Genomic DNA, 19,948 nt, shown 5'->3' with positions numbered 1-19,948 from the left:
GGTTAGTTATCCAGAGAACGACTCGAAGACGAGATATTCTTTGGTCAGTGGCGTACCTCCCTCCAGTACGGTATCCATACACAGAGACTCCAGGGATAAGAGTCAAGCTACCCGCAGTCAGCTCTCCATCAAGAAGAATACTAAGAAATAGCTAGAAATTTCACTTCTGATCCTTTCAGGGCGATAGGTATTGCCATTCTCTTGTTAACCAGCAATTTCATCGATTTTTTAAGTGCCACCTAAGGTTAAACTACCTTGCTAACAAATACATTGACTACCATTTTCGGTAACGATTTGCCGACTAAAAAGCTGTATAAAGCTGGCCAATATTCAACCAAGTTAGTTATTCACTGGCAGACGTTACGAGCAGAGTTCTTTGTCGCGAGGCTGAGAACCCCGGTGACCGACGCTGCTGTATTACCTCTTCGGCTCTAAGCATTCAGCTAGGAATCACCGATCTTCTCAAAGGTCTGTACTGGGAAAACCTAACAGCTATGAAGGAAAAATATACTTTTGCAGATGGGATATCCGCTGGGCAAGCATCACGAACCAATCTCTTCACCTTAGATTATCAAAACAACTATGTCTTCGAAAAAAGAACTTCAGACGTTGTAGTTTTCCTCTCGATCAGTCTGGTGCTACAATAACAGGCCAGAGAAGATCACCCTGAGGTATCGAGGCAGTTACGTTTGCCGGAAACTTTAATCAAGAAGACAAGAGTTTACTTAAGAAGCTCTCCAGTCCTTTAAAGGCCATGGAACGTCAAACTACCTTGCCAATAAATATATTACAACTTAATAAAGTTGACCAAAAATGACCTTTAGGGCTCACAAAAGCTTTAACCATGCCAAAAGTCGCAAGAAAGCGAATTTAAAAGAAAACTTTTAATGCATTCAATGTATAGAATTTTAGTCGTTAAAAAACTGACGCAGAAAATTTATCGAGATCGGAACAGCAGCATCAAAATCGACAAATAAAGAATCTATTACGTGGGAGATCAGCTTTTTATTGTACCCTGACAGTAATCCCTCCAATCTTTAAAGATCTAAATTAAGTTTTTTAAATAAGTAGAAAATATATTTGTGTTTTTGAGGCAATAAAAAATGTAAAGATTAAGCTCCAGGACTTTGTTGCTCTGGTAATAAAGTTGTAAAATAAGAAAAAAACATTTAATTTAAATATTTTTTGTGAGTTTTGAATCTTTACTGTTTCCAAAAAAAGTTCTTCTCGTAGATTATACGGGAGAAACTAAATCCACGACCTTTTATGGCCAACGATTATTTTATGGTAAAAGAAATGCATGGTACTTTTCAGCATAATTATATTTTTTTACTTTTTACAGCTTACTATTCGACCAAATAAACTGTATGGATGGATATGAATATGTTTATAATAAGATTTTCATTCTAAGAAGTGTCAGGAACAGATGTAAAATTTTTACCTGAAAATTACCTGAGTATTATTATGAAGGTACAAGAATAGAACACATAATTCCGATTAATCTCTGAATACTCTATGATGATTCCGGGAGTGAGAGAGATGGTTATGAGAAAGCCCTACTACCTTAGTACTTTTTTTAAATACACTGTTTACCAATATACATTATATTTACTGATACTAACAAAAAAAAAAAAAAAGGTTGACAAAGTGAAGGGCTTCTCGCAAACATCTCTCACTCCTGGTATCATGTAGCTAGGTCTTTTTTAAACCTTTGTATGTATAAAATACTCAGTATATCCACTAATAAACCTCCTAGTGCGATCGTAATATTTGATTGTTCATAAACCACGATGTCTACGTGGTAACATCAGATGGCCAACAATTCAGTGAATGCATTGTACGTGTATTTAATATTTTGGAGATTGGTAGATTAGCGTCGATAGGATTGTTCTGGTAAAGGAACTACGCTCGTAGTATGGAAACGACGTTTGCAGTAAAACTTTTTCAGCGCTTGTTTTGTACTTCTCAACTGATTGCATAGTAATGGCTATACACTACGAGTGTAGTGCAGTATCGTATTTAGTTTTTTATCAAATATAATATCACGGCATAGCTTGAACTCTTGAATACTCTAGCAACACTAGTGACATTTCCATGGAACAGTGCACACGTGCAAAATCGCTGCAAAATATGTTAGACGGTCTTAAGGTACATCGGGCATACAAGGTCATGTATTAGCATATTCAATGTCACTGGAGCATGTCTAAAATGCAAAAGGGGCCCCCGTGATGTCAGACACACTGATCTCTCGCAAACTTGTAGGGAAATGTCTGGTAGTACTAGAGCGTGCTGGATATGCATGCCAACAGAGGGGTTTGTCAAGTGGCGCCAAAATACACATGAAGTATGCATAGTTGCGAAGGATCAAGTTGAAGGGTGCTGGAAGATACACGGTATTGTAGTGGTATTTTAACGTACTTCATGGCAGTAGCTTGCTTATAGGCGAGTTAAGCAGAAGGTATCGCCTAAGACACCACGAAGCTGATCGTTACTCATCTCAAACATGCACGGCCATTTTACAAGCCTAGAAATTGTAAAAAAATCTGAGTTCGTGCTAGGTGGTGCTAGGGTCAGTTAACGAGCAAGGGTGCTAGTGTTCTCGGTGATCAGTGTACTTAGCCACTGTGAGCATGGTCAATCATTAGATTTCTTGAGTCCAAGTTATATTTTAAAAGTTTTTTTTTATGTATGCTATGGAAAATAAATATATTTAATAGTATGAGTTATTTTCAATGACTTAAGATAAAGTTGGAACTTACAGATGCTTTACAGATGTAAACCTTAATTAAATGGAAAAGCTCTGTAAAAAAATCTACAGCTGAACCATTAAAAAAGATCTTAGAGATAAGAAGATACAAGTTGATTTATTCAAAAATGGTTGCAAAACAACGTTTATCTCTTTTTTTTAAGTAGTATATACAGTTAGCTACCTATGATGCTGTAACCTAAGTTTGAAAATCATTGTCAAGTTATCAAGTAAAAGAAAGAAAAGTAATAAATTAAAGAAAAAAAAAGTCACGAAAAATGATTTGCTAGGTGATTAGATACGGTTCAATGGCTGTCAGTGACTTTTATTATTTCAATTATTTTTAAAAATATTAAAAAGTAAAACTTCAAAAATAGTTATTAACTAAAAGTCACTTGTAAAAATAAAAAAATTACTTTTTTCAAGCGTTGAACTGTGGTTTGGATTAAAATTGAAATTTAATTGTCATAAGAACATAATAAACTATTTTTGATTATTAGTTTTTTTTATTACTTTTTTTTGTTTACTTTTTTCGTAAAAACACAAAAACACAAACCAGGCGAAAAATGCCTTAAATAAAATTTTTCTAACTTTAAAGTTACCGTTAAAAAAAAGTTAATATATATAAACACTGACAAGTGCACTACCCTTTAACGATCAACTGTATAAATCGTATTTCATAATACCTGCTGTATATATTAAAACCTAATACTGCGTATAATATTTTTGAGATACTTTTAAATATAATTTAGTGTGTAAATAATATAAACAAGAATTCACATTTTTTATGATAAGTGATTGGTACTTTTTTGCAAGTATAAAAATATTTTATTTATAAAACGTTTGTCACACAATAGTCCTCTAGAATATAAAAATCAGCACTATTACATAGCCATGACCGTGCAGGCATGACAAAAATTTTAAATGACTTAACAGATCCAGTTTCATGTGCATTGTAATTGATGGTTTGTTTTTCATGCTTATTGCCATAATTTAACGGCTCTAAAAATGATATTTTTTTTTAATAGCTCTTTGATACTTCTTCTACTTTTAATCACATGGGCGTATTTACTTGCTTGTATCCTACACTTTCCAATCAAAAACCATTTTTCAAATTTAAACTCATCAATTATTTTTGTTATATTGGAATTATGTCTTATTTAGGCAAAATTATTTTCTTATCATAAAAGATTTTTATATCATCAATAATTACATGTAGTTCGATACGTATGAATGGCTTGAACTTCATTAAATAATCAAATTCATAATCCTTTCATTTATCATAGATATTTTACTTCTTAATATAGCCTGGCTTATAATTTCATTAACTTATACGTATAAACAATTTGGCTTTATTCATAGCCTAAACTTTTAAAATATTAGTTAGTTGACAATCAATATTACGAACATCAACAAACTTGAGTATTACAGGGTTAATAGAAAAATTTTATGAGTTTATCATCCTTACTTTATAAATATCAAAAATTATTAAAGGTTTTGAATCGGTATCTTTCCCAAGCTAAGCATCAGAAAGTTTGCCTCACTCTTGCTTTACAGATGTTTTTCGTTATACTTCGATCTCAATTTATTCAATAAATTAATGCAAAAATGTGTTAACATTTTTTGACTCTATTGTAATGCAAGTACAACTGACATTACATACTTTTTATGTAGAATTTATCTATGAATAAATACAAAAAATAAGAGTTATGTGATTTCCTAATGTGTTTAACGTAAGTTTATTTATTTAAAACAAATAGCAATAATTTCTTACATTGAAACTTTGTAAGAGTGCTAGTTAACATTAGTTGTTCTGATGATACTAAATTTGCGAATTGCACCTGCTTCAATGTTCAACTTTTTTTCTTTATCTCGTTATGCATGCGATATTGCTAGTTTCTTATCATTTTCTATTCTTTGAGGGTCAAATATTATTGAGTGAAAGACTGAGGCAAAACTTGTTATTATTACAATATCCATAACTTTAAAAATGGTGCTAGCTGTCTTTGCACTCACAGTGGATACGTATATACTGAGTCGTCGATCACACTTCAAAATTTTTAATTTGTTATTTTTACTTATAGCTAACCAGTTAATTCTAATATTTAACCATGTGTTTTTAATTTATAACATTGATTTTTTCCATACAATTTCATCGTACACTTATTTTGAATGTATAAAAATGTTGAACGACAAGCAGAAAATTGAAGGCTTCTTCATAGAAAATGAAGTTTAGCTAAACAATAAATGTTTATTCTTAAATTTCTTTTAAATATTCAATTATTTATTTTTTCATACATTGTTCTTTAAGGAAAAGCCATCACGTCTTGTCCGCACAGTTCTTACATCTACACATAAAAAACATTTACCTCAGTCCAATAGTACCGGTATCAAAGCAAATTCTGAGACTGATGATGTTCTTGATCATGATCATCATAATTATAATGTTGATGACAATGACGACGAATATGATAGCAATGACAATGATGATCTCAATAACGGAAGTAATAATGACAGTATTTATGACAGAAAGGGTAAGAATAAGGAGTCTTTCAGTAGAATTATTTTGAATAAACGGAACAGTAAACAAAATTTACAGAAGAATAATACTAAAAACATTCATACTGCTAAAGTCAGTCAACAGCTTGGTCAGATAAAGCAACTACTCACACCCTCTAAAAGGATTATTGTATCGAAAGCGTCAATCTCTCAGAAACAACAAAATGAAACTTCTAATGATATACAGCAAGGAAAAAGAATTGTTGTACATAAGTCAGATGTGCCAAAATTCAAGAAAAATATGAAATCAAACGTCATTAAGATTGATAATTTACCAGTTAGTACAACAGAATCACAACTTCGAAAAATGTGTCATGGAATTGGCAGCATCGAGGTAACTATATAAAACTAAAAAGTTTACAGCAATGTATGTAATGTATGATTTATAAATATTTATTCTTATCAGGTAGATTTTGTCTCTCTGTCAAATGAAGCTTACATCATTTTTCTCCTTTTTAGTTACGCTAAATAATATGGATATTTTTCAAAGCAGCCTCAAAATTTTAACCACAAAAATATTTTATTTCATTCATACAAGAAAAATTGTTTACTTCCTATTTATTTTCATTCACTCTCACCGATTCATGTTCATATACCTTCATATTATTTTTAAAACAGCACTTTTAAAAAAAAGTTGTATTTTATCATTACTGTGTTTTGTGGCATAAATAGATAAAAAATTACTCTCTAATAGACGTTCGAATTAATCTAAACCATTAGTTTTGAAGAATGTAACCAAATTAGTACTAATTATAATCTGGAATGAAAAAAAATCACCCCAAAATAGGTCTCAAACCCACAAACCCCTATTTGAAGCATATACTCGTAATAGCCTTGATAATTATGCTATCAGAAGGGGGAGAGGCTAATCACTCACTCAGCTGTAGTTTTTTGTTTTATTTTTGCCCAGAGCTGTCTTTCACTTAAGTTTCAACTGAGAAATAACTAATGCTTGTTAAAAATCCAAACGCAAATAATAGTAATTAGACTGGAATAAAAAAAAAAAATTGATGTATAACATAACGACGTACGTGATTTATCTTTGTGAAGTTTTTTTTTCTTTTGAATCCGTTTTTAGACTATTATACGTGACTATTATTTATAATTAAATAATTTTATGCGTACATGAATTTTTAACATTTTTTCTTGAAATCTAATGATTTTTCAACAGTAACGAAGAATAATAATTAAGATTTATTTGTTAAAATATACGGCGACGCTTGTGCATAAAAAAATGTAGAAATAGTACATTACTTGTCTTACTAATATATAAAGCAAAGTCGCTAAAACCGTTGTAATCGCTAACCGCGAAAACTACTGAACCGATTTTGCTGAAATTTTTTACACTGATTCATGATACTCCCTAGATGGTTTTAGTAAAGTTTTTATCATAAAAAATTTAATAACAATAGCAATAAATGAGCTCAAAGTTTTGCAAAAATACGCCAGCTCTTTACTTTAGTTCAGTGAAATCCGCTAGGTGGCGTCGACATAAAATCGGGGCTACCTGCAACAGAATTAAAAAAGTGTGGTTATAATAAGCTGGAGCGTCTCGATATCCATGCAGATAAACTCAGGCAGTTCAACGAACTGTACAGGGCATGCTGATGAAAGTCTTGCAGCTAGGTATTCCGGTTACGGACCACGCTCTTCTGTAAGGGGGAAGGGACCTGGGTGTCCATTTACTCTGAATCTCGATGAGTGCGATCAAAAAAAAAATTAATTCCAACCGATGACGTCTCTGGCATAATACCAGGAGACATATCTAGCCAGAGCACGATCTGCACCAAGCACCAACTCTCCAGAGTTGTGTGGCAGTCCCACCATCCCACCTGATGCAGTAAGAGCATTTTTGACTACAAATGTAAGCCAGGGAAAAATAGCTCTAAGGGGCATGGGCACTTTCTTGGTCGTCGCGTCCCCAACGCGCTTACCCACATGTTCCCGTCTAACGATGAGCGGTTGGTTATGCGGGGAACGACCCGAAGACGATATATTCTTTGGTCAGCGGCGTACCTCCCTCTATCACAGTCTCCGTACATCGAGACTCCCTGGGTAAGAATCAAGCAACCCGTAGCCAGCTCTTTATCATCAGGAATAATAATAAAGAATAGCCTGGAAGTTTTACCACTGGCGCTTTTTAGGGCCATTATAAGTATTTACGTTCCCTCCTTAACCATCAATTTCATCGGTTCTTTTTAGGATCCACCTAAGTGTAAACTACCTTGCCAACAAATACATTTTTACTACCATTTTCGGAAGTGATTCGTCGACTAAAAGACCATATTAACTAAAGACGGGCAGTATTGAACAAAGTCAGTCATTCACTGTCAGACGTCACAAGCGGAGTTGTTTGCCGCAAGGCTGGGAACCCCAGTGACCGTCGACCCTATATTACCCTCTCGACTCTAAGCATTCAATCAGGAATCACTGATCCTCTCTAAGATCTGCGCTGGGAAAACCTACAACAGCTATCAAGGAAAAAAAACTTGAGCCAATGGGACAGCCTCCACTAGACGAGTATCACTAACCAATCTCCCCGTCTAAGATCACCAAAACAAATGAATCTGCAAATAAAAAAGGTGCTTTAGACACCAACGTCTTCGACGTTATACCGGAAGACGTTGGGAAAGAGCACTACAACTAGCCCCAAAGCTTCGGACTTTGTAATTTTTCTTCCGAAGAAAGAGTTAACTTAAGAAGCTCACCAGTCTTTTTTAGGGCCATCGGACGTTGAACTACCTTGCCAACAAATATACTAGAACTTAACAAAGTTGACAGAAAACAGCCTTAAGGGGTCACAAAAATTTTAAGCATGCCAAAAGTCGCAAGAGGGTGAATTGAAAGAAAAACTTTAAGTGTATCTAATAAATACAATTTTACTTAGGCGTCAAGAAACTGACGCAGAAATTTTATCGAGATTAAAATAGCAGCGTCAAAATCGACAACTAAAGAGTCCATTACGTGAGAGATCAGCTTTTCATTGTACCCTCACAGCAATCTCTGAAATCTTTAAAGATCCTACTTAAGATTTTTTAATGAGTAGAAAATGTATTTGTGTTTTTGTGGCAATCAAAATGTAGGGTTTAAGGTCCAGGACTTTGTTGCTCTGGTAATAAAGTTGTGAGATATGAGAAAAAAAATTTCTTTAATGTATATTTTTTGGGGGTTTAAAATCTTAACAGCTTAAAAAAATAGCCCTTTTCGTGAATTACACGGGAGAAACTCTAAATCAACGGCTTCTTATGGCCACCGATTATCTTATGGCATAAAGAACGCACGGTACTTTTCAGCATAATTATTTTTTTGAATTTTTACACCTTATTGTTTGACCAAATAAACTATATGGATTCCCAAAAATTATGTTTTCATAAGAAGATTTTTGTTCTGAGATGTTTCACGAATATATGTAAAATTTCTAACTGAAAATGTATTACATTACATGTCAACACACTACAGTGTTTTATTTAGTAAGTCTCGGGCGAAGCCGAGACGGGGGGCTGCTAGTCTGTGATATAAGATACAGTGCGTCAAATAATCCATAAACCCTAACTTCCTGCCGCGTAGTTAATGAGTATCTGAGTCGATTTGGAGCATTGTCTATCATAGAACATATACATAGCAGTAAGGCCATTTTCGAAATAAGGAGGGTGTAGAAATCGTTGATTAACTTTGTACAAACCGGGAAAAATAAACTTCACATCGCTGTGAAAGAGGATTGGGCTGTAGTAAACTGGAAGAAAAGAAAATGCTAACAACTTAAACTCATGTGTGGTTTTCTCGTTACAACATGTACTTTTATGAAAAAATAGTAACAGACACCAGAGACTGGCAGTATGACGGTAATTCGAAATCAAGCGTTAGAGAATTCCTAAAACCTGTTGTAAAACGATGAAAAGTGAGTAAAATCTATCACTTACGACTGTACAAATGTTATGCAGTACTGGCAGATATTTCTCCTACCCTATCCCTCCAAAATCACCCCATAAAGTAGTTTGTTTGCTAATGGGCCTGCACTGCATTAAAAAAATCGCTATGCATACTTCATGTTTACTTTTTCTACGTATATATACATTATGTAGCAAGAATTTAATCTTTTTTCTTACAAACATGATTTCTTTATGCATCATAAGTGGCTTGTAAGGCCAAAAAATAATCAAATAATTTTGTATGTAAGGATATAACATTAACATGTGTTTTTTTAACTCCACCTCTTTCCGTGGTTGCCATAATGTTTTGTCTTCCACTATTTTTCCTGGTTCATAAAAAATGGATGCAAAATTTCTACACTCTCCTTTACAATTTCTCATTTTTTGTAAGTACTGCTGCACGTCGAGAAAAAGAGGTAGTAGTAATGTAACTGTTTTATTTACGTATTTTTATGCTGTAATCTATCCAAGTTGGGTATGCGAATTATAAAACTTTAAAAACCAAAATCAGAACAGCCCTTTACTGTTTATTTTACACTTATTTTTGACAAAAAAAATTTTTTTAGATCCTTACTATTTATAAAGAACATTTCGTCTTCTGTTGTAGTGTTATTTTTTAATTGGTTTAAATTAGTACGTTAAAATCAGTATTTTAGAAATAATTATTAATAGCTTCTTTCATGGTTCCTCGTTTTATTTAAACGAAAATTATTTGAAACAAATTGATAACTTTTTCATATTTTTGTTCTACATATATAGGTCTGTGTAATCCAACAAGACCTCGTGATTTTTCCTGACTGAAAAAATATTAATTTCCAGCAGTTTTCATAAAAAGTATGAATTAATTAGATCTTAAAACTCATTATTATTTTGTAAAATAAATATTTCCTAACACATACAGAAATGCTTTACGTTACACTGAAATACATAACAATATAAAGTCAAAAAAGCCATACAGAAATATAACCACTCATGTCACTTACAAATGGAAGACCATACATTCAGAAATTAAAGCAATAGAAAACTTGATAACACTACAGTCATGCCAGTCAACAAGACTTTCGTCTATAAAATTTTCATTCAAACAAAACGTAGTAAAAAAACGGCGCCTGTATATAGACAAGCATGTTATAAAGTGAGCAGTAGTCATAGAGTATCTCAATGTACTGGCACATAATAAAAAAAGAGTTAGTATTTAGAATATTGTCATTTAAAGCTTTTCTTAAAAAATCTGTTAACTTATATAGATAAGGGAATGTATCGCCAAAACTACAATATGTTAGGGATGTTCTTTGTGTATTTTTTACCAAGCCAGAAACAATGGACTAGATTCGCCTTACCAATATCAGTAGGTTGAAAACAAAATTTATAACCTTCGAAAATTTGTTAATTGTGCTGACGTTTTACAAAAGTTAAAGTTTCTTTAATTAATTCATTTAAATGATTTTTTGTAACTATAGGTTATATTTGTTATCAAGCTGTTTTTCAGCATGAAACTAATACGTAACGTATACTTATTAAGAACCAGCACCCCCCCCCCCGCCTTCGCCCGAGGCTCACTAAGTGAAACACTGTACACGGAGGATTATTGTCTAAATGAAAATCGATTCTTAAAATAGCGTCCTCGTTAATTAATGTGTTAAAACCAAAAAGTACGATGTATGACACAAACATTTCAAGTGCATGCAGCATCATAAAATTAAGGTGTATGTAAACGGTTATATTGCGTGCATACATTGTTAAACTCGATGTCACAATACATACACCAAAGTTTTCAGTGCACGCTCTTGCATTCACTGAAATTTCCAGTGTCCGTTGAAGCGTTCACTGAAATTTCCAGTGTACGTTCAAGCGGTCACCCAAGTTGAGATTTTGTATCCATATACCATGGTACAATGATACGTTAATAAAGTTATTAATACAAGGGAAGTTTTTAGAAAGGGTTTGACTTTTCAATAAGTTGCAAGGTACAAAGTTTTAATGATGCGTTTGTGTAACCAGGAACGTTTGATACTCACGACCATATGATACGAGCCACATAACCTGTAATGTGTCAACTTATAAATATCCTACACGGCACTTTAAGTTTCACCGAGATTTTGGATGCATCCTGCGTCGTACATCGAAAATCTCGGTGTACGCCGTGTCGTACATCGAGAATTTCGATGTACGATATATTTACACGCAAAGTAACCGTGCACACACACCTTAATTTTTTATTATCAGTGTACGTTAAAAATAACGTGTCATACATCATACTTTACTGTTCATACATGCTTATTGACGATGCTCTTTTATTTTCATCTAAGTTTTCAGTGCTTGCATGTGAGAACAGTGATTATTTAGGACAATAATCCTCCATGTAGTGTGTTGACATGTAATGTGAAACGTTTTCAGATAAAAATTTTACATCTATTCTTGACGCTACTTAGAATAAAAATCTCCCTATTAAAAACATATTTGTTTAGAATCCATACAGTTTATTTGGTCAAATAGTAAGCTGTAAAAAGTAAAAAAAAAAAATCGTCCTAAAAAGTACCGTGCGTTCTTTACGCCATAAAATAATCGTTAGTCTTAAAGGGCTGTTGATCTGTCGTTTTTCCCGTATAATCGTAGCACGACACTGATCAGGAGGAAAACTACAACGTCTGAAGCGTTGCAACTAGTTGCAAAGCTCTTTTATAACACCTCCTGGTATGACACCGAAGACGTCAGTGTCTAAAGCACCTTCTTTTTTTGCAGACTCAGTTGTTTTGGTGATCTATGGTGGAGAGATTGGTTCATGATGCTTGCACGTTGAAGACTGTCCCGTTTGCTAAAGTATATTTTTCCTTCATAGCTGTTAGGTCGTCGGGGTTCCCAGCCTTGCAACGAATAACTCCGTTTGTGACGTCTGCCAATGAATGACGGACTTGATTGAATATTGGCTGGCTTTATATAGTCGTTTAGTCAACGAATCGTTGCCAAAAATAGTAGTGAAAATCTATTTGTTGGCAAGGTAGTGAGCCGAGATACCCAGCTACACGGCTGTGGTATGAGCTTATTTGCTCGGGCATGTAATAACCAGACTTACTTAATTCTATTGCAGGTAGCTTCGATTATACTTCCACGCTACCTAGCGGATTCTACTGAACTGAAGTGAAAAGCTAGTGTATTCTTACAAATTTTTGAGCTTATTTATTGTTCTTGATATTAATTTTCTTAAGATTAAAAGTATATTGAAACCATCTAGGAAGTGTCAAGAATCACAATGCAAAATTTCAGCAAGGTCGGTTGATTAGTTTTCGTGATTAGCGATAATAACTGTTATAGGGACTTTGCTTTGTATATTAGTAAGTTACTTGCAGCATGGCCTTTTTCTACTTTAGTCAGTAATAAATTTATATTTTAATTGACAAATTTTTCCATTATAGTAATATTGTTCATTATTTTCCAATCATCTGAACTTTGTTTAGAAATAGATTTTAAAACCTTATCAAATGCTTTTGAGGCAATTTCTTTAAATTTTTCAACATGCGAACATGAAAAGTATAATGTCGATTTCAGTGATTTGAAAAATTTAATTTGAGATCATATTGATATTTATACGAAAGTCAAAACGTTTACGTATTTAAAAAACTATTTATGGTGCCTTTTCTTTCGATCAGCGTTTTTTTTTTTAATTTTCGAAGCTTGCAGTCTAAGAACGAAAATGAATTTGTGACTGTCGTTTACTGCAGTGGTTTTGGTCAAAGAATTTTAAAAATTACAGTAGCGTACTCTAATAGAGCACTTTTGACACCCAAAGTTTACAGATGAATACATTTTTTCTGTCCCATTTAACGTGGAATACTTGATATACTTGTGTCAACTATAAATGTTGGCCTAGTTAGCAGTAAGCCTAACGATACGCATTTAATGAAGATTGTTAGTTTTATAATTCAGTAAAAATTCTGTCCAATTTTCTTACTTTTAATTTATAAAATAATTCAAAGATGTATTATTTTTGTTCTTTATCGCATATTAACAATAGTTTATATTTATTTAAAAAATTAAGAACTATAGATATTATTGGCAGCTATAAATTGGTATAATTACATGTTGTTTCTGTATTTGACATTGTCAAGTGTGATTGCCTTACATACTTGTAAGGAGAAAAGGAAGAAATACCGATTTACATTACAAAATCGAAAACTTTTTAAAGATATTACTTCTTGCTGTGCAACCGTATTAAAAACAACAGCTGATATCCCTACAAATTATCTTATTTCTCTAATTATCTTTCCTGTTTTAAAAGTAGATTACTGTCAAAAACGGGATACAGATTTTATTAACGTTCTATTATTTTTATATCGTTGTATTGGTAATAGGTTCGCTTACATTAACAAAAAAATTTTAAAACAGTTCGTTATATTCTTAGTAACCATAAAAATTAGTGAATTAACGCGTAACTTCTGAATTCATAGGGTCCATAAAAGAATAAGGAATAAGTTGTAGGCCAATGAAAAAATAAATCCAGTCAGTGCATTATTTTCTTTAAAGATATTTATTTCTGATATTCATATGATGGATGTACCAGCCTAAAATATATTTCAAAACTAAGCACTTTAGATATCCTACAATACACATAAACATCAACAACAATAAGAGATCTTTTACCTGACAGTATCAACTGAGATACAGTTACAGTATGAAATTGTTATACCTTGGTATACCTAGTAATAGTGATAAATAAGTGCTCACGCATCGATTGATAGCAATACAGTGATGACTAAATTAGTCAACTAATTCTATTGGTAAAGATGAACGGGAATAAAAATTTAAATTGGTGAAAAAGCTAAACTATGAGCAAATCAAACAGTAATTAATGTCAAAAAATTCGCCTTAACCACCACCGCAAACGGCCTATTCAAGTCCTCAACTCGCCATTTTGGTCGTGTTGTTTCAGCTTCAAAGAATAAACAAAAAAATTATAGTAATATGTATTCTGAACCGTCCTAACCTCAGTACTCGAATGGCATTAATTATTTTAATAATTTTTCTCTACATTGTCTCGGAAAACACAAAAACGAAAATAGAAAGTGTGTTTTTTTTATGATCAAATTTTTAGTTTTTTTTCGACTGCGCAAATCGAAAAACAAGGTCTTTTTATTTTAATAAATACTGAACAAAAAAGTATTCTTCGTTGTTACGAATAATAAAATACTAAACTAAGTGATATCCTAATGCCATGCGAGATATTTTGGCGTGACGATGTGACGCCTTCACGCGTTGGCAGTCAATCTTTGTGTTTGCTGCATTACAACAATAAATAATAAATTTTACGGCTTGTAAATAAAAATAATTTTCCACTGAAACTTTAAATCGATTGGATGATTTTTAATGGTAGTTTGATTTACGATAAAATAAAATTAAAGAAGATTAAAAATATCAAACTATACAATGTATTATTTCTCTGTGTGTCTTCTTTTATGGTCTATTGATGTATCTTATTTTTCTCGCAATATTTTATAGAATCGGAAAAACATCTCAAGCATCTTGCAGGATTTGTATACACTTGACATGACCTTCGTTTACGATATAGTTATGTTTCACCAAAGAATTATAGCACTTGACCATCGTAATTGTATCGTCATAAATTAAACGTATGAGCTTATTGTAATAACCGCAAAAAAGCGTAAATAAGATTCATGTTGTTAGTGATGTGGTGAATATTATGAATATTAAATGAAATTATAGCGCTCAATATTTAGTGCGTGAAAAACAACCGAATAAATGATTAATATCTTATACATAAATATATCTCAGTTCTGCAGTCAAAGATTCACTTTAAGGCTAAAACAAATCAAACAGTAATGGTAATTGAATTTTACTGACGAATTTAAGCACAAAAAAGGTTAATTACTATTAATAACAATCTTTCATTTTGTAATCCAGCAGACAAAAAGATCGACTGTGGACGTGTCATGGCATCATGACGCCCGGCTGGCTCTCACAACGTTCGAATATTGCTTTGCCTCGTATTTTGTAATTCGAAAAAAAAACACTTTTTTTAGAATGTTATCGGAGATAAATGATCTGATAATTTGATCTGCGATTTTTATTTTTTTATTTTTTGTTCGTTTCAAAGCCGAACCAACGCGTTTAAAATGTCGTGTTCAGCACTTTATCAAGTAACTTGCAGTAGTGCTGGGTCAGTCAGAGCGAATCTCCTTATGTATTCTATTACTAAGAAAATTTAAACGCCTGTGTATGTATTGTAATGTATTGAGGTTACAACGTATACCCATTAGGGTTTTTTTCATATCCTATTATCCCTAATCTCTACTTTTCTTGTTTTTCATCCCGTAATTACCAACCCCTATTTTCCCAAGTATGCGAGTCTTTCGTGCGGGCCCCTTGCAAAGTTCCCCTCAGACGTCTCGGTCATCCATTCTACTGGGTACCATTAACAGGGTGCAGTGATTGCCTCAAGCATAGCCTAGCTATTATAAAGTTTAATGGAAAGATATTTTCTAATAATTTATGTAACTTGCTGTACCGACATTTTTATAATTAACAGTGGATTTTACTCGATGAGCTGGCCAGGTGTTAGTTTTCTTTCGAAAAGGAAGCCGCTGGAGGTCCAGGCATCACCAAAAATCGACTATTTGTTTTAAAAATCGGATAAGTGGTGCTCTGACATCCAGGGTTCTCATCCCATTGGAAAAGACCGAGAAAAAAAATCTCGATAATTTTTGACGGGATTCAAACCCACTACTCCCCGAGTATCTCTAGCTAGGAGGCTAGCACGCTAACCATTAGGCCATGGAAGCTCCCAAAACACCTGTGTATATTATTTTGAGTTAAGAGCTCTTAGAAGTATAATGAAACCCATGTAAGCTATATTTTTGACTACATTCAACTTTGTTATGTTGAAAATCAGTTACTAAAAAATGTAAAAATTGAAATTATATTAGTTTTTGTGATTTTTCTTAAGAACTACAAAACTCGTTGCGTTGCGAAACCATAAAGTTGACGGCTGTAGCCAGCTACCTTGTCAATTTCAAAAGATGAAGTTTTTTATGAAACAAGCTACCTTGTCAATTTCAAAAGTTTAAGTTTCTTATGAAACAAATCGCGTTATTAACAATTAAAAAAACCATCTTGGCTTATAAACACTTAAAAACAATCTATTTTTCATTTGTAGAAAAATACCAGCTACAAGAATATGTAAGGTGATTGCCCCTGTGATAATTTGCTTAAACAATATTCGCAAAAAACAACGCCCGAAAAAGTTGCACTTTGTAAAACGCAGTTTTTTAAAAGATAAAAGGATGAAAAAATTAGGCCAGCTAAAAATACGGAAACTAAACGTAACAACGAATAAAATGAGCTGTAAATGAGTTACTTTTGGGTTAGCAGAATTGGGTCAGATTAATTAAAACTTATAAGACCTTTTTAATAAACAAATGTTTTTTTTTCAACCATTTGGAATTTTTTTTTTTATTACAGTGTTCACATAACAACAAAATACATTTCCACATCAAGTTTCGAGACTGTAAGATAATCATTTATAAAATTGAAAAATAATCAAATTTTTGACTTTTGCCATTGTATTTCTATTTTTAACAACAAATACTGACCGATTTGGATACTTCCGGTCGCAAATTAACTGGTTGAATATCGCCTATAAAACAAAAATTTTCATTTCTATTTATTGTTGATAGGCTTTTAGCTATTCTACAAATACTAACAAACTGTTTTTTTTTTGCACAAAAACGTAAAAAAAAAAAAAAAGATCCGACCTTTGAAAATTGAGACATTTATTATCCAAATAGACACTTGACAATATAATATGTGTTCACCTGTAAGGGATTTTGTCCAGCCACTTTTAGGATTTTTTTTAGCCTATTGTGACTGTGTCAACACAACAGCATAATTTTTCTTGTAAACCAACAATTAAGTTTGTAATAACACTTTAAATTATCAGTGTAAGAAATTAATTAACTTAAAAATAATAATTATTTACTAATAATTTTAAAAATAGTTTCTTATTGTGACACGTTGTATGTATGTTTTTTACGTTAACTTTCAATTTGACAAAGTAGTTCTTTTTTCTACGCCAATCAAAAGTTTTTTGGATCTAAAAATTTTTTTTCGCCCTACGTTATCATTAGTGTGTAATAGCAATAAATGATAATTTTTCAAAGATGTCTCTTTTGTAGAAAAATTAAAGACATGAAGGTTAACGGTCGTAAAATTACTTTACAAGTCATAAAAGTGGAGATAAAAGCTAAAAACTGAGTAAAACGTATTGAACTAACCATAAATTTTTAAATATATAAATGACATTAACTTCTGATTTGAACAAAAATATTTGTTCCATATTCCTGAGGAAATTTTGTAAGGAAATGACCAAGTTTTTCTCTACTGAAAAACAAAATTGTATCGTATTTTTTGTTTTCAGGCAATGTACTAAACAGCCACTTTTATAGCCAGTGCAGTAGGTAGAGTTGATGGTATGCAGCGCGGGGAGGAGAAACTACTGGCCGAGTACAACCGAAGGAGGCCGAACAAAAAAGAGCCGTCGGGTCTTTCGTGGTGCGTGCATGAAGAGAGAGATAGCTTCGTGCGGCAATGTACATAGTTTTATACGCGGCTGTATTACTGTAGTGGGGTTAAAAGAGAATCTTGTTACACTTTTTCTGGTTTAGCCATCTATGTGTGATGAACGTCCCGAAGGGACATATACTACCCTATTAAAGTAAGCGGTACTACAGGATGGGTTTTCTGAATTTTTTACATACAGTTTCATTTTGGTATTAAATATGAAGTAGGAATAAGTGTGTGAGCGTATTTGACAGATATAAGCGTGACGTTAAAAATTTTATCAGCGTTGGTGGGGTGAAGTTATTTTGAAATCATCGGAAAATTCGATAAAAGCACGCAATTTTGTACTGGCTAGCCTTCATATTATTTAGGTCATGTTGTGCTGTAATATATTTTTTATAGTTGTTCGTTATAAGGTCGCCCTTCTAAACCGCTAGAAAGAGAGATCATATAGGTGGCTCTTTGTAGTGAGGATCTGCCTCTAAAACACTGAAATGTGTTTGTTATTTGGGCAGTGATTTTTCGTTCGTAGTATTTGTTGACAGAGTCAGCTGTGCAAGGTAGGCAGAGAAGGATTCCTTAGTTTGACTGCTGGATGAATTCTCGGGAAAGGCGCAATGTCCCGCTTCATCCGATAATTGGTATTTGTTGGTCGTAGATGGGTCCAGCTTGCTGGTAAGTAACTGGACGGGGTTACCCTTCCTCCTCAGCAACGGGGTCCGAGATTAGTTTGATAAACTCGATGCTGATGGGATTGTGATGTCCGAGATGATTTAGGGCTTTAGAGTAAGCTTGGCCGGTCTCGTAGGTTTTTGGATTGTAGGGTTGTCACGGAGACGAGCCTGGGCAATTCGTCGGGCGTTGGCAGCTTTTCGTTTAGCAGATTTTTGCACGGTCTTCTCCCAACCTGGTAAACCTGCGATGTAGGTCTGTCTACTTGCCTTAGCATGCGCAACTGTACTGATATCCGTCTGGGTTCCTCGATCTCTATGCCAAGATAGTGGTCCAAGTTCTGTTTGGCTTGCCACTGAACTCTTGGAGGACCAATGTTGGTAAGCGAGAGTTACCTTGGTGGCATAGGCTTTAGCAGGAGACAGTCTAATGTAATCGCTGATAGACAGCCCTATGCCTATCCCATCTTTCTTGATGTCACTGGTAGAAGCCACTACAAAGGTTGTTCCGGTATCTTGGGAGGGAGACTGGCTGCTTGGCGTGGTTTTCCCTGACTGTGGCTGTTGTGGAGGTTTTGCTTGAGAAGTCCCTCTTAGCTGCTTAGATACCTGGCCGGGATATAGCCTTTAGGTTATTCTTCGTTAGTATCGGAAAAGCGATTTTGAAAAGAAAACACTCTACCGAGGGTATTGGTTGTATAGTTGGTTGATTGAAGCTTATGATGCTCTCCCTACGGCGCGCTGATTTAGTAGTGGGTAGAGATTTTCTGATGTGGCACCGCCTAGCGGTAGATTAAGTTACTCAACTCAAAGTTTCGTGGGAGTTTTGAAATTGGTGTAGAATCACTTTGCGAGGTTAATGATGTTATTTACGAGTGGCTGATATCATGTTCATTTGTTAAATATTAAAATGTTGATTCAATTTACACCTTATTAACGTGGTACACTCGTTCCAATGATAATTGCACAACCTCTGTACATGAAATCGTTTTATAGAAGGTGTATTTATATTCATACTTATATTTGTCTGCTGTTTGATTCCGTAGAAGTATAACTCCGTACTTAGGTACCCAAGCGCCCACTGTCCACTGATTTTTTTAGTATCTCAAACGTTTTTATGTACCTCTATTTTTGTCTGAACCGGACAACTGACAATTTACCTGTCTAGTTATCATTTCTTCGACGTATTACCTTCAGTTGTCTGTGACACCATAATTTATGCTGTTTGATTCCGGATGTTATGCAGCTACTTTTGTGTGCTTTGTGCCTAATATCGACAATACATCTGTAAATAAACGTAATTTGATAACTGATGTAAAAATGTTCTACTTCTGTAACTTTCGAGCTTGGCCGAGTGAAAACAACTCAACCTGGCTCAAAAATCCATAGTCAAAAAATGTCTATATTGACATGGTCAAAATGCGCGTTGAGCGTGTTGAAATGGTGTGCAGGAATCTGTACATTACGTGTGA

General features: G+C 33.6%; 1 protein-coding gene across 2 annotated transcripts in view; it reads left to right on the top strand.

Annotated features, from left to right (window-relative positions):
* Nucleotides 1–19,948, top strand: part of LOC106642159 (uncharacterized) — a 378,658-nt gene that overhangs the window by 308,688 nt on the left and 50,022 nt on the right. For both annotated transcript variants that reach the window (XM_089598430.1, XM_089598429.1), the window contains one exon: nt 5,058–5,639. In XM_089598430.1, the coding sequence (XP_089454556.1) occupies nt 5,058–5,639 (582 nt within the window). The remainder of the gene's footprint in view (nt 1–5,057; nt 5,640–19,948) is intronic.

This window comes from Copidosoma floridanum, unplaced genomic scaffold (assembly GCF_036245765.1).
Source record: "Copidosoma floridanum isolate Cflo_tuat_1 unplaced genomic scaffold, Cflo_Japanese_pri ptg000006l, whole genome shotgun sequence".
Taxonomy (NCBI): Eukaryota; Metazoa; Arthropoda; class Insecta; order Hymenoptera; family Encyrtidae; genus Copidosoma; species Copidosoma floridanum.
This window is presented reverse-complemented; position numbering and strand designations above follow the sequence as displayed.